Source organism: Rhinolophus sinicus, linkage group LG07, assembly GCF_036562045.2.
Source record: "Rhinolophus sinicus isolate RSC01 linkage group LG07, ASM3656204v1, whole genome shotgun sequence".
In the NCBI taxonomy this organism is placed as follows: domain Eukaryota; kingdom Metazoa; phylum Chordata; class Mammalia; order Chiroptera; family Rhinolophidae; genus Rhinolophus; species Rhinolophus sinicus.
Genome location: NC_133757.1, coordinates 41,499,087 through 41,515,585, shown reverse-complemented (window position 1 = coordinate 41,515,585; position 16,499 = coordinate 41,499,087). Strand labels below are relative to the sequence as shown.

Here is a 16,499-nt window from a genome sequence, read left to right as displayed (position 1 = left end):
TAACTGAAGATCCTGACAGTGACCAATGAGAGGGCAGCATTCCCCTCTAAACTTTCCATTAGGCTGGTGATTCATTTTCAGACCAACATTTTATGAATGCTGTGAATTCAATGCAATGTAGCTGTTGAGGTGTCTACATTCAAATTGGATTCCATTAACTTTATGGTGTGATTAAATGTCTGGATCATAAGGACTTGAGGTTGAATTTATGTGCCTTCTGAAAGCACTTTTCAAGACCGGCAGCTTTGATGAGTATAATTGCTGCACAGGATAGAAAGAACAAACCTAAAGAGATATCAACTCAAATATAACAAGGATCTGAGAAGTCAAATTTGAAAGCTGGGGTGGGTGGTCACTCTCAGATGTACAGAGTGGAGCTGCTCTTCAGCACGTATATTTTTCCTTCAAAATACTTGGTTTTTGGCATTAGAAGGGACTTGGTGGTGACACTGGCTTTCAAACTTTAACATACCTGTGCATTAATTGGAGTGCCTGTTAAAAATGCCAATTTCCAGGTCCTGCCTTCTGAATCTGAAGGGCTATAGTGGAATGCAGGAATTACAGGCCTGTCTAGGAGAAACACTGATTTAAATAATTTTACATTTGGAGAAGTGATGTGCCTCATCCATGGTCTGGCTCACAGCTCATGGTTAGAGAGCGACTCAGAACTAGATCTTTTTGTTTTCCTCAGGGACCTTTTGTCATCTTAGTTCATGCTCATCTTTTTTTGACATGGAAATTGTCAGGTGTGATAGCTACATGTGCCATGTTAGAGGAGAACATAGGGTGGCAGAGAGGGTGTGAGCAGCCTACTGCAATTTACCAAATATGAGTTCTAATATCTTATTTAAAAATTTAAAGTATTCTTAACACATAGGACTTAAATGGGAGCTGTACAATGCTTCACATATTTGAGCAGTTCCTGACATAGAGGTGTACAAAATACTTTCATTTCCATAGTTCCCCTTATGGATTTCTTTGGCTTTAAATAGATCAAACACATAGCATTTGGAAAGTCCAGAATGGATTAAACAGTTTCCATTATTGCTGACAATTATTGCTGACAATTTGTACTATTCTTTAATTTGTGAATTATTTGTTTAGATCCGCTGCAATTTTTCTACTGAGTTATTAACATTTTTGATTGATTTAAAAAAAACTATATAATAGTTATCAACTCCGCATCTGTCACTAATCTTGCTAAAAGCATTTTTCTCAGTTTTTGTTTTCTTTTTTTACTTACAGTGAATTTCCTTTTACATGGAGCAGCTCAATTTTTTTCTGTAGTTAAAATTAATCTTTTTGCCTAGTCTCTGTGGTGTTCTTTCATTACTTTTATTTGTTAAAGCCCTCCCTATCCCAGTATCAGGAAAATAATCAGTCATATTTTCTTCTAGCTATTTTGTAGTTTTAATAGTTACAGTTAATGCTTTAATATTTACATCTAATGCTTTTAATATTTACATTTAATGCTCTGCAAAATGCAATGTCTAAAACATAAATATATACCATAAGCAGTTTTCTTCCAATAATTAATGGTCCCAACATCACTTCTTATAGATTTCTTTACTTCCCTTTGCTTTGATTACTGCCATTTATTGTATACTAGGTACTGTGCTAAATATTTTTAATGAATTTTTAATTTTAATGAATATACATTTCATTTGGTCCTTACAACAACGTCCTAGTATAGTTATGTTTATCCTCATTTTACAGATGAATGAACGGAGGCTTAGGAAGCTTAAATTGCTTATCTGTAACAGGCAGGTCTGAGAGGGGAACTCAGGATTGAGTGACAAAGTTCACAGACTCAGTCACCCGATTAAAGTTTACCATAAAACCAGTTCTTAGCATTAAGGCCTTTTTTTGGGTTCTCTATTCTATTTCACTAATTTGGTTGCTATTTTTGCACTAATATCTTACTTTTAAGTATGTTAGCTTTGTAAGCTTTTTAAATCAGAAAGCACTTGTCCTTTCTTACTTTTTCAGTATTTATGTTGACCTCAGACTAACATTAGCAAATACAAATCCTGAGATTTCCAATGGCATTATATATATTTCAACAACATCTTTACTGTGTTTAAAATTTGCACCTAGCAAAATGCACTTTAGGAAAGTTTTATATATTTTTGCAGACAGATCCTTTACACTTTGTTTGTTACTATTGTAAGAGGCTTTTACCAGTTATATTTTCTAACCGTTGTTAATTTATAGAAAATCTATTTTTAACATTTATTTTTCATGTGACTTACTGATTTTTTTAAAAATAGTTTTTCACATTGGTTTTCAATGTACATAATCTTATAATCTACAGATATAACTACTTTAGCTTTGTGTTAATAGTACTTTAAATTATACATCTATGTATCGTCCTACTGCAGTGGTAAGAAAAGCTAAACACTAGTGGTGAAAACAGCCAACCAGCCAGTGTGTCGTCTTGCCTTCTGCTCTTCCTTCTACAGAATATTTATGAAGTATGTACTCTGTGCCAGGGACTGTGCTAGACCTTGGAGACAGAACATAAACAAGATAGACACAGTCCCTGCCCTCCTAGAGCTATAGCCTGGGCTGGGAGACAAACATTAAACAGGTATTTATACAATTACTTCCTTAATTATAATCCTTATTTCATTCTTGACTTTAATGGGAATGCATCTGGTGTTTCAATTTTAAGCCAATCTAAGATATTCTTTTACATGCTGTGTTCCTTTAAGGCTAGTTCCTAGCTTTTTTAAAGGTAGGAATGTCCCTTGAGTTTTAGGAGAAGGTGTCTCAACTTGGCTTCCTTTTACCTATTGCCAACCCATCCATTTTATAAACAATAAACCTGACACTCAGTGGGGCCATGCAGCGTGCCCCACATCACGTGGTTGGTTGAGACAGAATCCTCTGTGAAATCCAGCTCCAGACATTGTCCTGGAACTATAAGGGCAACGTGCCATCTATTTACTCAAGGCTATGGGCTTCCCAGTGTGTATCTGATTTGAGGTGGAAGCTTCCTCAGAACAGGAGCTCTTTCTGGGAAGCAATTTTTGCTTCCCTGGGTCCAAACAGTACGCCGCTGCGTTTTAATGGCCGCTCTTGTAAAGACTCCCCACCTGTCGCAGAAAGGGCTGGGAAAATGCTCAAGCTTTCAGTGGGTTGGTCCAGAGCTGGGAAAAGGGCAGTGACACTGAAGGCTAAGGTGTAGCCTAAATCTATCAGAAGCAGTGTTTATTTCTTATTAAAAAGGAAAGTTAATATAGGCTGTATGAAAAATATAGAAAAACATTTAAAATCTTACCATCAAGAGAAAACACCTGTTTTGTTTGAGCTTTTCCTTTCCCTATCAATTTTCCCCCACAAAAATACATAGATTGAATGATAGATTTTTCATTTAATATTATATCATGAACAATTTCCCAAGTCTGTAATTGCCTCATCTTTTTGTTTGTTTCCTCAGTTCAGCCCTGACCCGTGAGTTTTGTTTCGTAGCTCTCTGGTGATTCATCTGGCTATTTATTTTGAAATAGTTCTAACAAATAAAAGAGCCTATGAGGACACCTTGAATAAAGACACTTAACTGAATCTGAAATGGTCACACTTGGTTGAATGAATGATGACCATGTCATCAAAATTTCAACAGAAAGGAAATGGTAATAATTCAGTATGAGTCTAGCACCTTAAGAGAAGAATAGGTTTAGTTTCAAAAATTTCTAGCTAGTTTTCAGAGACATGTTGGAATACAGTAGCTTTTTCTGTGACAAAAATTTAAAAAACCACACCCACACATAGAGATAATAACCAGTACCAGTAGCATAATCTTTGATAAACAAGAAAAGATTGATCTATCCAGATTTGGAATTGAAGAATGCTGAGAGGGCTAGGATATTCCAAGGTATAAAATGTATGCAGGCTTAGCATAATAATCTCAAGATCCACACGTTGTTGCAAAGGCACTATTTCATCTTTTCTTATGGCAGAATAGTATTCCATTGTGTATATATACCACATCTTCTTTATCCAATCATCTATCAAAGGACCCTTTGGTTGTTCCATGTCTTGGCCACTGTTATTATGCTAAGCGAAATAAGTCAGACAGGAAAAATCGATAACAGTATGACTTCACTGATATATGGGATATAAAACTGAAAACAACAAAAGAACTAGACAAACAAATGAAGAAATAAAAACTCATAGACACAGACAATAGTTTAGTGGTTACTAGAGGGTAAGGGGGGAGGGGGGTGGTAGATAAGGGTAAACGGGGTCATATGTGGTGATGGAAGGAGAACTGACTATGGGTGGTGAACACACAGTTTGATATATAGGTGATGTATTACAGAATTGTACACCCGAAACCAATGTAATTTTACTAATCATTGCCACACCAATAAACTTTAATAATAACAAAAATGTATGTAGGCAAGATCACTTGGTGGACTAGAAATGGCAGTTGACTAATTTTTTTTTTTTCTCTCTCTAACAGAATCCCAATTTTGTTGTTATTGGCTGACCATGTGTTTCAGTGCCACTCCTCAGCTCCACTTGGTGAATCTTGACTCACCTCAGTCTATCCTGATAATTCTACTTTCGTTCCCAGTGTCTGGTTTGGAATTGGCCATGTGATACAATTCTGGCAAAAGAGACATGGGAGAAATTCTCCTGGAAGGGAAAAGTTGTTCTTGTGTTCAAAAAGAAATGTAAGAAAAGAAAAAAATTTTTTTTTTTTTTTTTTTTTTTTAGCTTTTGGTCCTTTTATGAGAATGTAGCTGCCATCTTGGGACTATGAGGGGAGAACGCTGAGGACAAAACCCAAGATGCTAACGATGGCACCACAGACAAATAATCTGGGTTTGCCATGATGTCACCGAGGAGCCCTACCTTTGAGCTTCCTTTTTTCTTAGATAATATTGCACATTTTTGTTATTGTTTGAGCTATTTTGAGTTTAGAATTTTACCTATTTTTAGCCAAAAAATTTTTAACTAATTCAGGTGGTCACTAATAACAAGTGAACAACAAATGACTGAGCATGTTTGAGGGAGGGAAAAACTACGGACATTCTGTTTCTACTTCCAACTCTATCTATGATCTGACTGCACTTTTTCTTTTAACTATGGAAATGTCTACTACTAACTAGAATAATATTTCAGAAAGACATATTAGTCTTCAGAACTGGATATAGTCAGTATCAATAGTAGCCAACATATCAATATTTGTTCTAGTAAGGGCCTCAGCCAGGTTCCTGGATTGGTATTTAATAAATAATTCTTAGTGAATTAAAGAGTTTTTCAGCTGAGGAAATAACCTTGGCCTAAGGGAAAAACTATTAGCAAATTCATAATTTAGAATCTTGTTTATACTTTTCTTATTATATTAGAGAATTCCCAAGCCAACCATAGACATTTAAAAAATTACTAGCTTCACTTAAAGTAGAAAGTATTTAAGGTGTGCCCTCTCGTGGGAAATTCCTGAGTGTACAATTCATCATACTTGTGAGGCTCAGTCAATTATTTCACAGAATGTCAGTTTAGGAGGGACTGTAGGCTTATATAAACTAAGAAGTAATTACCTTATGCAATAAAACTATAAGTAGGTCCCTTGTTAATGAATTTGCTAGTTGTTTTCCAAGTTTATAGACATTGACCCATATGAGACATATTACATATGCATAAACACAGACAGACATATTCATTGCATTAATTAGGGCAGGCTAAATTGCTGTAACAGATAGACCCAAGAATGAAGTCACGCTAAGAAATGGACGCTTATTTCTCCCTCATAAGACAATCTGGAAGTTATCCAAGTCGGTAAGTGTCTCCTGCCATGTAGTTATTCAGGAACCCAGGCAGACAGTTGCTCTATTATCTTCAAACTGCCACTCTCCTCACTGCCATCCAGCCAGCAGAAAGGAGGAAGAGAGAACATGGAAGAGGTGCTGGCTAGTCTTGAGCAACACCCTTCAAGTGGGGCATTTCACTTCTGCTCACATTTCACTGGCTGAGACTTAGTCATGTGGTCACACTTAACCTGTTTCTCTGAAAATAAGACCTAGCCAGATAATCAGCTCTAATGCGTCTTTTGCAGCAAAAATTAATATAAGACACGGTCTTATAGTATATATTATATAAGACACAGTCTTATATTATAGTAAAATAAGACCAGGTCTTACATTAATTTTTGCTCCAAAAGATGCATTACAGCTGATTGTTTGGCTAGATCTTGTTTTGGGGGAAACATGGTCATTGCAAAGGGATCTGAGAAATGGGGTTCAGGAATGTGCTTAGGAAAAATGGGAAAACGGATTTTCATGGACAGCTTGTGACACATATGTGGTATAACAGGAAGAGGACGGGGCTAGAAAAGTCTCCTAACTGACCCCAGCCTCTCTGGTCTTTTCTACATTCTTCCCACTGAAATTAGAGGCAACTTTGTGTAGGACAAATGCGCTTGTACTTCACCAATCACCTCCAAGTCGATGCTTAAAACCTTTCAATGACTTTTCATTGTATTTAGGACAAAGACAAAACTCTTTATGCTGACATATAAAACTCTGCATAATCTAATATCCACTTACCTATTCATTTTCAATTTTGCGAAGTGCTCTTTCTCACTTTGGAGGATCCAACCACCCAGGGCCCTTTTCACATCCTCTATTTTCCATCTTCTCTTTCCGTAGGGAATTTGCACTTGCTGTTCCTGTGACCGAACACTTTTCTCCCCTCTTTGCCTAGTTAGTGTCTATTCATCCTTTCCGTGTGACTCTCCCAGTGGAACCTTCTTCTAAATAAGCTTTCATTGCAGAGCATACCTTTTTTAATAGCACCCATCACAGTTCTTCTTTTATAATTATTTGTGGGATTGGTTAAAATCCACTTCTCCCACCAGTCTGTAAACTCCATGAGGTCAGAGGTTATGTCTGTTTTTGCTTATAAACGTTTAGCATAGCTTCTGACCCACAGAAGATACTCAGTAAACATTTGTTGAATATAAGCATGTTTGAATAAAGGAAGGAAGGAAGGAAGGAAGGAAGGAAGGAAGGAAGGAAGGAAGGAAGGAAGGAAGGAAAGAAAGAAGGAAAAAAAGAAGGAACGGAACAATATAATATCTGGATTCTATTTCCTGCCACAAATTAGCCATGTGATCACAAAGTCTTCACTTTTCAGGGCCTCAGTTTCTTCACTGTGAAAGGAGTGAACTATATAATATTTAAGATTTTCAGCACCATGTTTCTACTATTTTAAAATTGAATCCTGTGGGTCATTACATTCATTCAGTCACTCAATTATGTTTCCTAAGCTGATGCAATAAGTTCTGGATCAAGCAAGGTTAGAACACTTTTCAGTCTTCCATTTTGAATTTTTGACTATTACAGATTCAGGGCAAACTTTATCCTAATCCATGAGGTACAATAACAACCAAAAAGGAGACTGGATGGGGTTCATAAAAAATAATAGCATCCATTATTATACAGAAAGAGATATGGAAATAAAATCCACAAACATTTTGTGGGTCATTGGAAGGCATTAACTCCTGTATGGGGTTGGAAGATGAGTAGTGTGCCTTTTATTCTGGTTGTTTGGGGCCTTGGTATTATGAAGGCTATGTATTGACAGTGCATTAATATAAGATTTCACTGGAATAGGAACGGAGGCTATTTTTTTTTCTCCATTTGATTGAGATTTATATTCTATTAAAAAGATTAATATCTAGGCTATTTTAACTCTTTTTTGGAGATAGACTGGTGGATGATCATTACCAAGCCTGATTACAAGTTGCTGGATATCACTTCTATCTATCTATCTATCTATCTATCTATCTATCATCTTCAGTCATTTATCTATTAATCATCATCTATCTATCTATCCATCCATCGACCTATTCAAAATATCATTTTCCACGTACTATGAGACCAAGAATGCTCATTTAGAGATGTCTTAGTGGGATCCAGAGGAGACTTACTTAACTGAGAGCAGATCGCTTTATTTAAGGTTAGCTGACAGACCATATTATCATGTTATATTTTAGAGAGTTAGGTACTTAAAAGGAACCAATCTATTCTCTGCTTTTATGAGCTATGCACATTTTTAGAATGTTTCAAATTCTACCATGGAACTCAGAAAGTAAGGAGAGACCCAGGACTGATAAAGTTTGCAATTTCCTCTTTAAAATGGGATTCTTTCTCCTTCTTTATAAGTATGTAGCGTGCCAAATGGCTATAGTTGATTTTTCATGTGTCACTTATAAGGGGGTGTCATTCCATCAATGGCGAAATCTGATGGTGGGCATCATTCCTTTTAACGAATTTTGTTTTCATTAACATTCTTTGAAATTCATAGGCTATTTTTTAGAACAGTTTTAGATTTACAGAAAGATTGAGTAGATAAGTACAGCATTCCCATATACTGTTCCCCACCAGTTTCCTTTATTATTACTATTAATAATTACTGCTATTAATTTTACATTAATATGGTACATTTGGCAAAATTAATACACTGATAATACATTTTTATGAACTAACATTCATAGTTTATTCATATTTCTTTAGATTTCCTTTTTCTGTTCCAGAATCCCATCTGGGATTCCACATTACATTTGTAGTCATGTCTCTTCTTTTGGATGAGACATTTCCTCATACTTTCCTTGTTTTTGATGAGTTGACAGTTTTGAGGAGTACTGATCAGGTATATTGTAGGATGCTTCTCTATTGGAATTTGCCTGATGTTTTTCTTATGATTAGAGAGGGATTCTGGTTTTTCGTAGGAAGACCACAGAAGTAAGGTACTATTTTCAGTATCTCATATCAAGTGTACATGCCATCAACATGGTTTATAACTCTTGCTGTTGGTTGACCTTGATCATATGGCGTAGTGTTTGTCAGGATTCTTAACAGCAAAGGTATTCTTTCCCTGCACTTTTCCAAATTGTATTCTTTGGAAAAAAGTCATTATGCACCACCTACCCATAATGAGTGGGACTTATAGTCCTCCTCTTCTGGAGTGGAGTATCTACATAATTTATTTGGAATTCTTCTGCAAAGATTTAGACCAAGATTCTTTTAAGTAGGTGGGTTTATTTGGGGTTGGGAGTTTCCTGATAAGCATTATTGTGGCTATAATTCTCCTTTTCTTTTTTTTTTTTTTTTGGAAACAAAACGAAGGGCAATATGCCCATGCCAACAAGATGGGAAAGGATTGGATTAGGAATGTGAGGGTCTGAGGTCACAAACCAGCCAAGTCACTTTACTTGCTATCCTCACTGTCTGGAACAAATGTTTCATGGTGTGGTCCACGGCTGGTTCCTTCCATTCTGGTCAGCTCAAAAGTCACCCCTTTCAAGAAGAGTTGTTGGAGCACCCCAGGTAAAGGAGCTCTCCTATGTCCCAGAACCTTCCACTGCATTGGCTTTAATCATTGGCGTCATTTATTATCTAAAATCACCCTATTTATTCACTTGTTTATCACCTGCCTCTAGAATACAAACTTTATCAATTCCATGAACTCGATGAAGTCAAGGACCTTATCTGTCTTATTTTATCTCAGTGTCTAGAAAGTACCCTGAATAGGTTATAGGCTAGATTAAAAAGAAGAAACAATCGCCAAAATGACCATTGGAGACATTTGCACTGAACATTATCTGAAGCTAAAACTTAAATATAATTCCAGACCTCTTAGGCAGCTCTGACTAAAGCAATAAGCCAATCTCCACTGCTGGTACTTTCATGAAAAGGGAAGGGATCCTGAACGCAAAAAAGGATTTTAGTATTCTCTCTCTGTTGTGGAATTTAAATTCCCAAAATATGATATTATTTAAATCAATATTATTTTTGCTTAAATTAATAGGTGTTTTGGCTGCCATGAAGGGGTCCTGACTGCTCTCATTTAACAAGTCAATGTCCAGGAAAAAAAAAAAGGACTTTGAGGTCCAGACGAGAGACATCTTCTTGAGACTCTGAAATTTGAGATGTCAGAAGTATTTCTCTTCTACAATTGTTGGGAAAAGGAGAGCGTTTATTCTCCTGGGGAACTGAAGCATAATAAAATGCAATCTAAGAACATGCAAACTTATTATCTACCAGGATGGTTGAATGGTTCCAATCAAATGGAGGATAGAAGTAGGGGCTTTATATTTGGATTTTGGAAAAATGACTCCATGGCTATATTTAGGCCCAACAGAGCCTGCGAATACCTGTAACAGTGGCAGGCGGTGGCTTGTTCATAACAGAATGAATATATTTTGTCTTTGAAATTTATCATGGGGGTGAAGGAAAAAGTGCTCCAAATTATTCCTGCAAATGGAAGAAAAATATCTTATTGTGGATGATAAGAGAAAGGTTGCTGCTTTTCTAAGTGATATAGGTTGGTATTGTTTTTCAATTGGCTCTTCAGGGGGCTGCCTTATGGGCCAAAGAGTAGGTGGACCCTGTGACTTTAAAAAAGTCAAAAATTTTCTTTATTTTCCACTCTTGAAAATCACTAAGAAGTAGATCTATAGCACCACTAACAGTAGGGATCCTTCCATGAGACTACTTTTTCCACGTCTCCATGGGTAGAAGTCCTGGTACTAGGGAGGTGGCCTTTTTAAAAATACTAATGTGATGTCACTTGCTACTTAAAACTTATCAACAAGTTCCCATTGCTTTTAGGTTAAAAATAAAAATCTGTATGTGGTCTATAGACCCTTGAGAGAGCTCTGGCTGTGGCCAATTATTCAGCCTCATCTTGTGTCCCAGAGACTTTGCACATGTTTCTCTCTCTGCCTGAAACCCATCTTCCTTCACCTTCTTCTGTCTAGCTCAGTTCTACCTATTCCTCAGCTGCCAACCCAAATGTCAAAAGCCATGGGTCACTTCCCTGACCTCCCAAGCTAGATCAAGTTTCTTTGTCCAACCCTGCCATAATTCCCTGAAGCTTGTCTGTCTCATAGTTAGTATGAACTGTCTCCCCATCGAGATTATTAGGGTAGAGGCCATGTCTGTTTGGCTCACTACTAAATGCCATGACACATAGTAGGTACTCATTGAATATACGAATGAATGAATGAATGAATGAATGAATGAATGAAGCTGGGTTATACATTCCATCCCTGCATAAATTTTCTAAATACTTAATATGCTAACACCATAAATGAATTTGTTTCCTTATTATAACTAATGACAAAAAGGAAAGGTCAGTTTTCGCTTTGCTTCATCTTGAGTATGAGATAGTTAGATGAAGATGAAGGTTAAGTATGTAAGTTTTGTAATCATACACACCCAAGTTCAAAACCTGGTTCTACCATTTACTGGCTGTGTGATCATGGGAAAATTACTTAAAATTTCTGTGTCCCAGTTTCCTCATCTGTAAAATAGGTCAGAACTGGGGTTGAAACCCTGATCCATCAATTATTAATTGTGTAACTTGGTTCAAGTTACACAATTATGTAACTTGGTTCATAATCTCTAAGCTTCAGAATCCACAATTTATAAATAAAATGAGGCTGACAATATCTGTCTATTGTCAAATACATACATATATAATAAAAATATATACCAGGGGTGCCAAAAAATGTATATATATGACTTGTAATCATCTTTTGTTGTTGGTATATATTGAGCATTACAATTTTAATACAGTTTCTTTCCTTACTTAAAATGTGTATACATTTTTTGGCACCCTCTGTGTGTGTGGATGTGTATGTGTGTGTGTGTGTGTGTGTGTATAATTTGTTTATAAACATATGTAATGGACTCAGTCCATGTAGAGTAAAACAATAAAAGCAAATTAAAATAATAGTGTGACATTTTCTATGTATAATATGTGAATATCACAGATGAAAAATTGGGCAAAGCATGCTGTTGGTAACAATGTAGAGAAAAAGGAATTGTTACACACTATTGGTGAAATATCTTCAGAAGGCACTTTGATAATATCTATCAAAATTGCAAAGGCAAATAAAATCTGACCTAGATGTTGCTTCCTCTAGGAATACATCCTACAGGTATAACCATGTTTACAAAGATGACAATGCAGCATTGTGATAGTGAAGTACTGGAAACAATAAAAAGTTCATCAACAGGATTAGTTTGAAAAGTTATAGAATTGTGAAAATGAAATACTATATGGTCATTTATGTACTGATAGAGAATTATCTCTGTTATTTGATAAAAAAGGTAATGTAAAAACAATGCAAATTGTGTTTTTTTTTTAAAGATCACTGTACACAAACATGCAATTGTTTAAATGGGCAAAAAATACTTTCCCAAGGACTTACTGGAAACTATAGTTGCCTCGAGGGGAGAGAAATGACAGTATCTAGCTAGGGTGAAATTTATTTTCCACTGTCTACACTTTTTTTTTTTTAAATAACTGAATGCATATATTTCTTTACCAGTTTGAAATTAATTTTAAAGAGCAGAGACTGTGAATTAAAATTTGTAACTACTGCTACTGTAATTGCTCTTTCTCTTATTATTATTAGATATTAAAGTGAGGCTGCCTCAGAGAGCCATGGGCTGCTCCAACCTGAACGATGTACGACAGCAGGGCGGCAAAGTGGTTACTGTGGGAGGACACATGGAGAGAGTGGAGAGACAGAGGAGGCTGGCAAAGAGGCTGATGAAACAACTGGACAGTGGGTATTAGGGATGGGCAGTGGCTTTTTAGGTATCCTAAGAGGTAAACAGAAACCAAACCTTACAACAAAATCTTTTTAATATGAAATTATGAAATCCTCATAACTACTTTGAAAATAAGTATTATGCCCATTTAACAGACGAGCAAATAGAGGTTTAGTAGCCTAGCAAAGTCCCACACTAGCCAATGGTAAAGCCAGTATCAGACTCTGGGAGTCTTACTCCAGAGGCATGCTTTAGGCATGCTTACAGTATATTGTCTCTGTGTAGTTTTTAGGGATCCTACTGGATTTTTTATTCACTTTTAGAATCTTGGTACCTTTGCTGAAAATAAGCACTCTTTATTACAAATGCAGGTCCCTTCTGTGCCAATGATTGCATTTGAAACTGTGCTTGGTGATTTCTAGAGGCTCCTTTATTCCCAGCTTGAGGTTTCTCTAGTTTCACCTCTGTTTTCCCTGGAGAAAAGACTGCTTGATGGAATCAAGACTTGTGAGCCCTCCTAGGGGTCTCCTATGGCCATGAACACTTTCAATTAGGAAGGACAGCTCAAGAGAAAAAAACCACATCTCAGCACATGTCCGGGCCTTCCAGACTTGGAGCTGTATGTACAATAAACATGGTTTCATCTTAAGGACTTCTCTTACTTTGCAGATCGGGTAGTTAGAAAATTACCAAATGCTGTTAGATTGATCTCTGTCCAAAATGAATTCACTTTGGGCAATCCCTTTGGTACTGATGGCAAAGGTAAGGTTATAGGTCAAGTGTAGAGCACAAACATATTCAACCAAGGTGCAAGTACCACCTAGGTGCACGTACATCTGGTTCCACTATAAAACTGGAGATTTTTGAAGGAACTGTCCCCTCCTAGTAATGCTCTCTATTCTAGAACAGTCTGAAGTCTAAGACATTTGGAAAGGGTCTAAGTAGTAATTAATTTAATTTGTCCAACTAGGGACAAGCAGTTGCCAAAGAGATATTTTTCTTTTGAAATTATATTTTAATAAAGGTACTTACAGGCTTGAGATGTTTTCAATCATTCTACTGCAATATAATGGTTAATTTTAAGAGCTCTGTGAGTTTGATTTGTATTTAAGATTTTTACAATCTATATATAGGTTGGTCTTTAATAACCATTTATACATTGCTTCTTTTTATATAGGTCATGTATTCTCCTGGGAGAGTAACAAGATTAGAAATAACAAATACAGTACAGAATAAATTAAAGTGCTTCAAACTGCATTATATAATTTCAGAAAATTGGTTTCACACTGAAACATTTAAATAAGAAAACCAAATGATTTAAGAAAAAAACCCCTACTATCTGCATTTGAATAGCTTTTGTTTAGCAAGTTTTATCCTCAAGAAAACCAAATGATTTAAGAAAAAAACCCCTACTATATGCATTTGAATAGCTATTGTTCAGCAAGTTTTCTGTCAGTAGTGAGGTAGTGGTATCTGTTCACAGTACTCCATTAATGTGGAGGTTCATTTGGGTCAATATGGATAAAATTATTATTTTTCATTATTTAAAAAAGTTGGCTTCATTCTCCTTGAAGATGAATAACATTTATTAGTCAAAAATATCAAGGGAGTATTGTAAAAGTAATTGTATTTCTATATATAGTTCTCCAAACTCTTGTATACAAAATGCTCCTATTACACTTAGAGGCAATAAATTCAGAGGCTGTTATGGGACAAGAGATAGCAAAGTGGGGGCCAATACTTTTCTAATGACTTAGGATAATAAAAAGCGGACCTTGGTTTCCCCCTCCCAACTGAATGAAGGAGAGTCGAGGCTCTAGAGAGTCCATTATTCTGACTGGTTTTGTTTGTTTCTGTGAAGTTTAGCATCACTCTCTGTCCTGAGTCCTCAGGCCTTTTTCAATTTTTCTATTCGTGCATTAAAAGCCTCTTCCTGTATTTGCAGCTTTTCGTTTATCTCGGTCTGTGAAGACAATCATAAAAAAGTGGTTATGAGGGAGCTATCTTTTGCTGCACATTGTCTTTGTGGTTTTGACATACTATAGTGCCTAAAGACAGACATTATCCCTCACACACCTTCCTGTTTTGCAGACATAGCCGTGTTTCAGCCTGTCGTGATGTGATAACACTTTATCATATTTCTCTGCACATTCCCAATGTATAGCATGTCTGCCATGAACAGGAAGTGGTATTTGGACAGCCATTTTTCACACAGCCTTGTGTTGGAAGATAGGATAATTTATCTGTATTTTCAGACAGACTTTACCAATAAGCACCGAATCAGAATAACTGCTCAGGGCTCAGTTATTGCAGTGTTATTGGTCTGCCCACCTCTTTGCAATAAATGTTCTTTCTTGTCTCCCATGGAATACATTCTAAATGGGATCCCAGAAAGCTTCTGTTGTGAAATAACAACACAAATAATGTCACAATTAGAACAATTTTCATAATTAAAAGTATTCATCATACATTATAACTCCTGGAGTTATGCCACTTTGTGGTATAGTTCTAGTAGAAAAAGTAAGTGATTGCTGACAGGTTTTCGTGTTTGCTGCAGCTGTGATAGCATTTAGCCTCTGGCAGTGATATTCCGCGGACTAACACTGCTACCTGCACAATTCCAGAAATACTTTCACATTAACTGAACACTAGTAGCTCTGGAAATATCTTCTCTTTTTCATGATGGATAATAAAATTATGTATAGAGAAACCAGTGGTGGGCAATGTGGTAAAACTGCTGTTTTTGTTTAGGTGATTTAAAAAAGTCTACAAGTGTATAAGAAGTAGTTTATACATATGTGTTAATAATTAATTTGAGGTTTAGAATATTCATGTCTGCACCATGATTTGAAGTTTCAGGGTAATTATTATGAAACAATTTATATAGGGGAAATTTTAAAAATCACATACTGCTTTGGTCAAGATATAGCTTTTCCTATCTATCTATCTATCTATCTATCTATCTATCTATCTATCTATCTATCTATCTTCTATCTATGTAACTGTAATAGATAGTACTGAATGGACATCCTGGTTGTCTTATCTGAGGAGATTTTGTTTTACCTTCACAGCAAGAATTGGTATTTCTAAAAAGATCACATTAGTGTCAACAACTCTGGATTCTTAGATGAGTATCAGTCTTTTTTGATTCAAGTTTTATCAAGCTTGGATCAAGCTCTGGCCTCTGGTTTTTCAATTTTTCCTTTCTTGGTGATTGGGTGGAGGAGAACAGGAGGGATGAACATGGTCCTCCAGGTTACATAGGAACTCTCATTTTTTAGGCATCACTAACTCCTTAGGCATGATTTTGGTAGAGTTGAGAGGAGCATGCTGGTCCAGGAGTGTGGAGACCTAGGGACCAGTTTAGCTGTATAGCCTTGGGGAAGACACTGAACCACCTAGGGTCTTAGCTCTTATCTGAAAACCTAAGTAGTTGAGAATTAAGTATGTAAACATTACATGCTAGCCTTTAAATTCATAATCCCAACTCCTAATTTTGTGATATATTCACTAATGTTATATTTCATTGATATGATGTCATGAAATATTTTAAAACGATGTTACTACTACGTCTTCATGTCATGCAATAGATTAGACCATCTAGGGATTGAAATGGTTTGAATAAACAATCTGGTCACATTCCAAAGGATAGGGAAGCACTGCTGTAACTAAACAATCAACTCTTCCCACTTTCAATGTAGTTACGGGCTGCATAAGGACGTTTTGGTCAAAGACAGACCACATATATGATGGTGGTTCCATAAGATTATAATGAAAAATTCCTATTGCCTAGTGACATCGTAGCCATTGTAATGTTGTAGCACAAGGCAATATTCCTTGTTTACGGCGATGCTGGTATAAAGAAACCTACTGTGCTGTCAGTCCTATAAAAGTATAGCACATAGAATTATGTACATACAG

General features: G+C 36.1%; 1 protein-coding gene across 9 annotated transcripts in view; it reads right to left on the bottom strand.

Annotated features, from left to right (window-relative positions):
• CABCOCO1 (ciliary associated calcium binding coiled-coil 1) overlaps nucleotides 1-16,499 on the bottom strand; it is a 442,260-nt gene that overhangs the window by 12,091 nt on the left and 413,670 nt on the right. For 2 of the 9 annotated variants that reach the window (XM_074339488.1, XM_019731905.2), the window contains one exon: nucleotides 13,573-14,541. The exons of the other annotated variants lie outside the window; for them this stretch is intronic. In XM_074339488.1, the coding sequence (XP_074195589.1) occupies nucleotides 14,467-14,541 (75 nt within the window). In that variant the 3' untranslated portion in view covers nucleotides 13,573-14,466. Of the gene's footprint in view, nucleotides 1-13,572; nucleotides 14,542-16,499 lie in introns of those variants that run through there. 9 annotated transcript variants of the gene reach the window in all.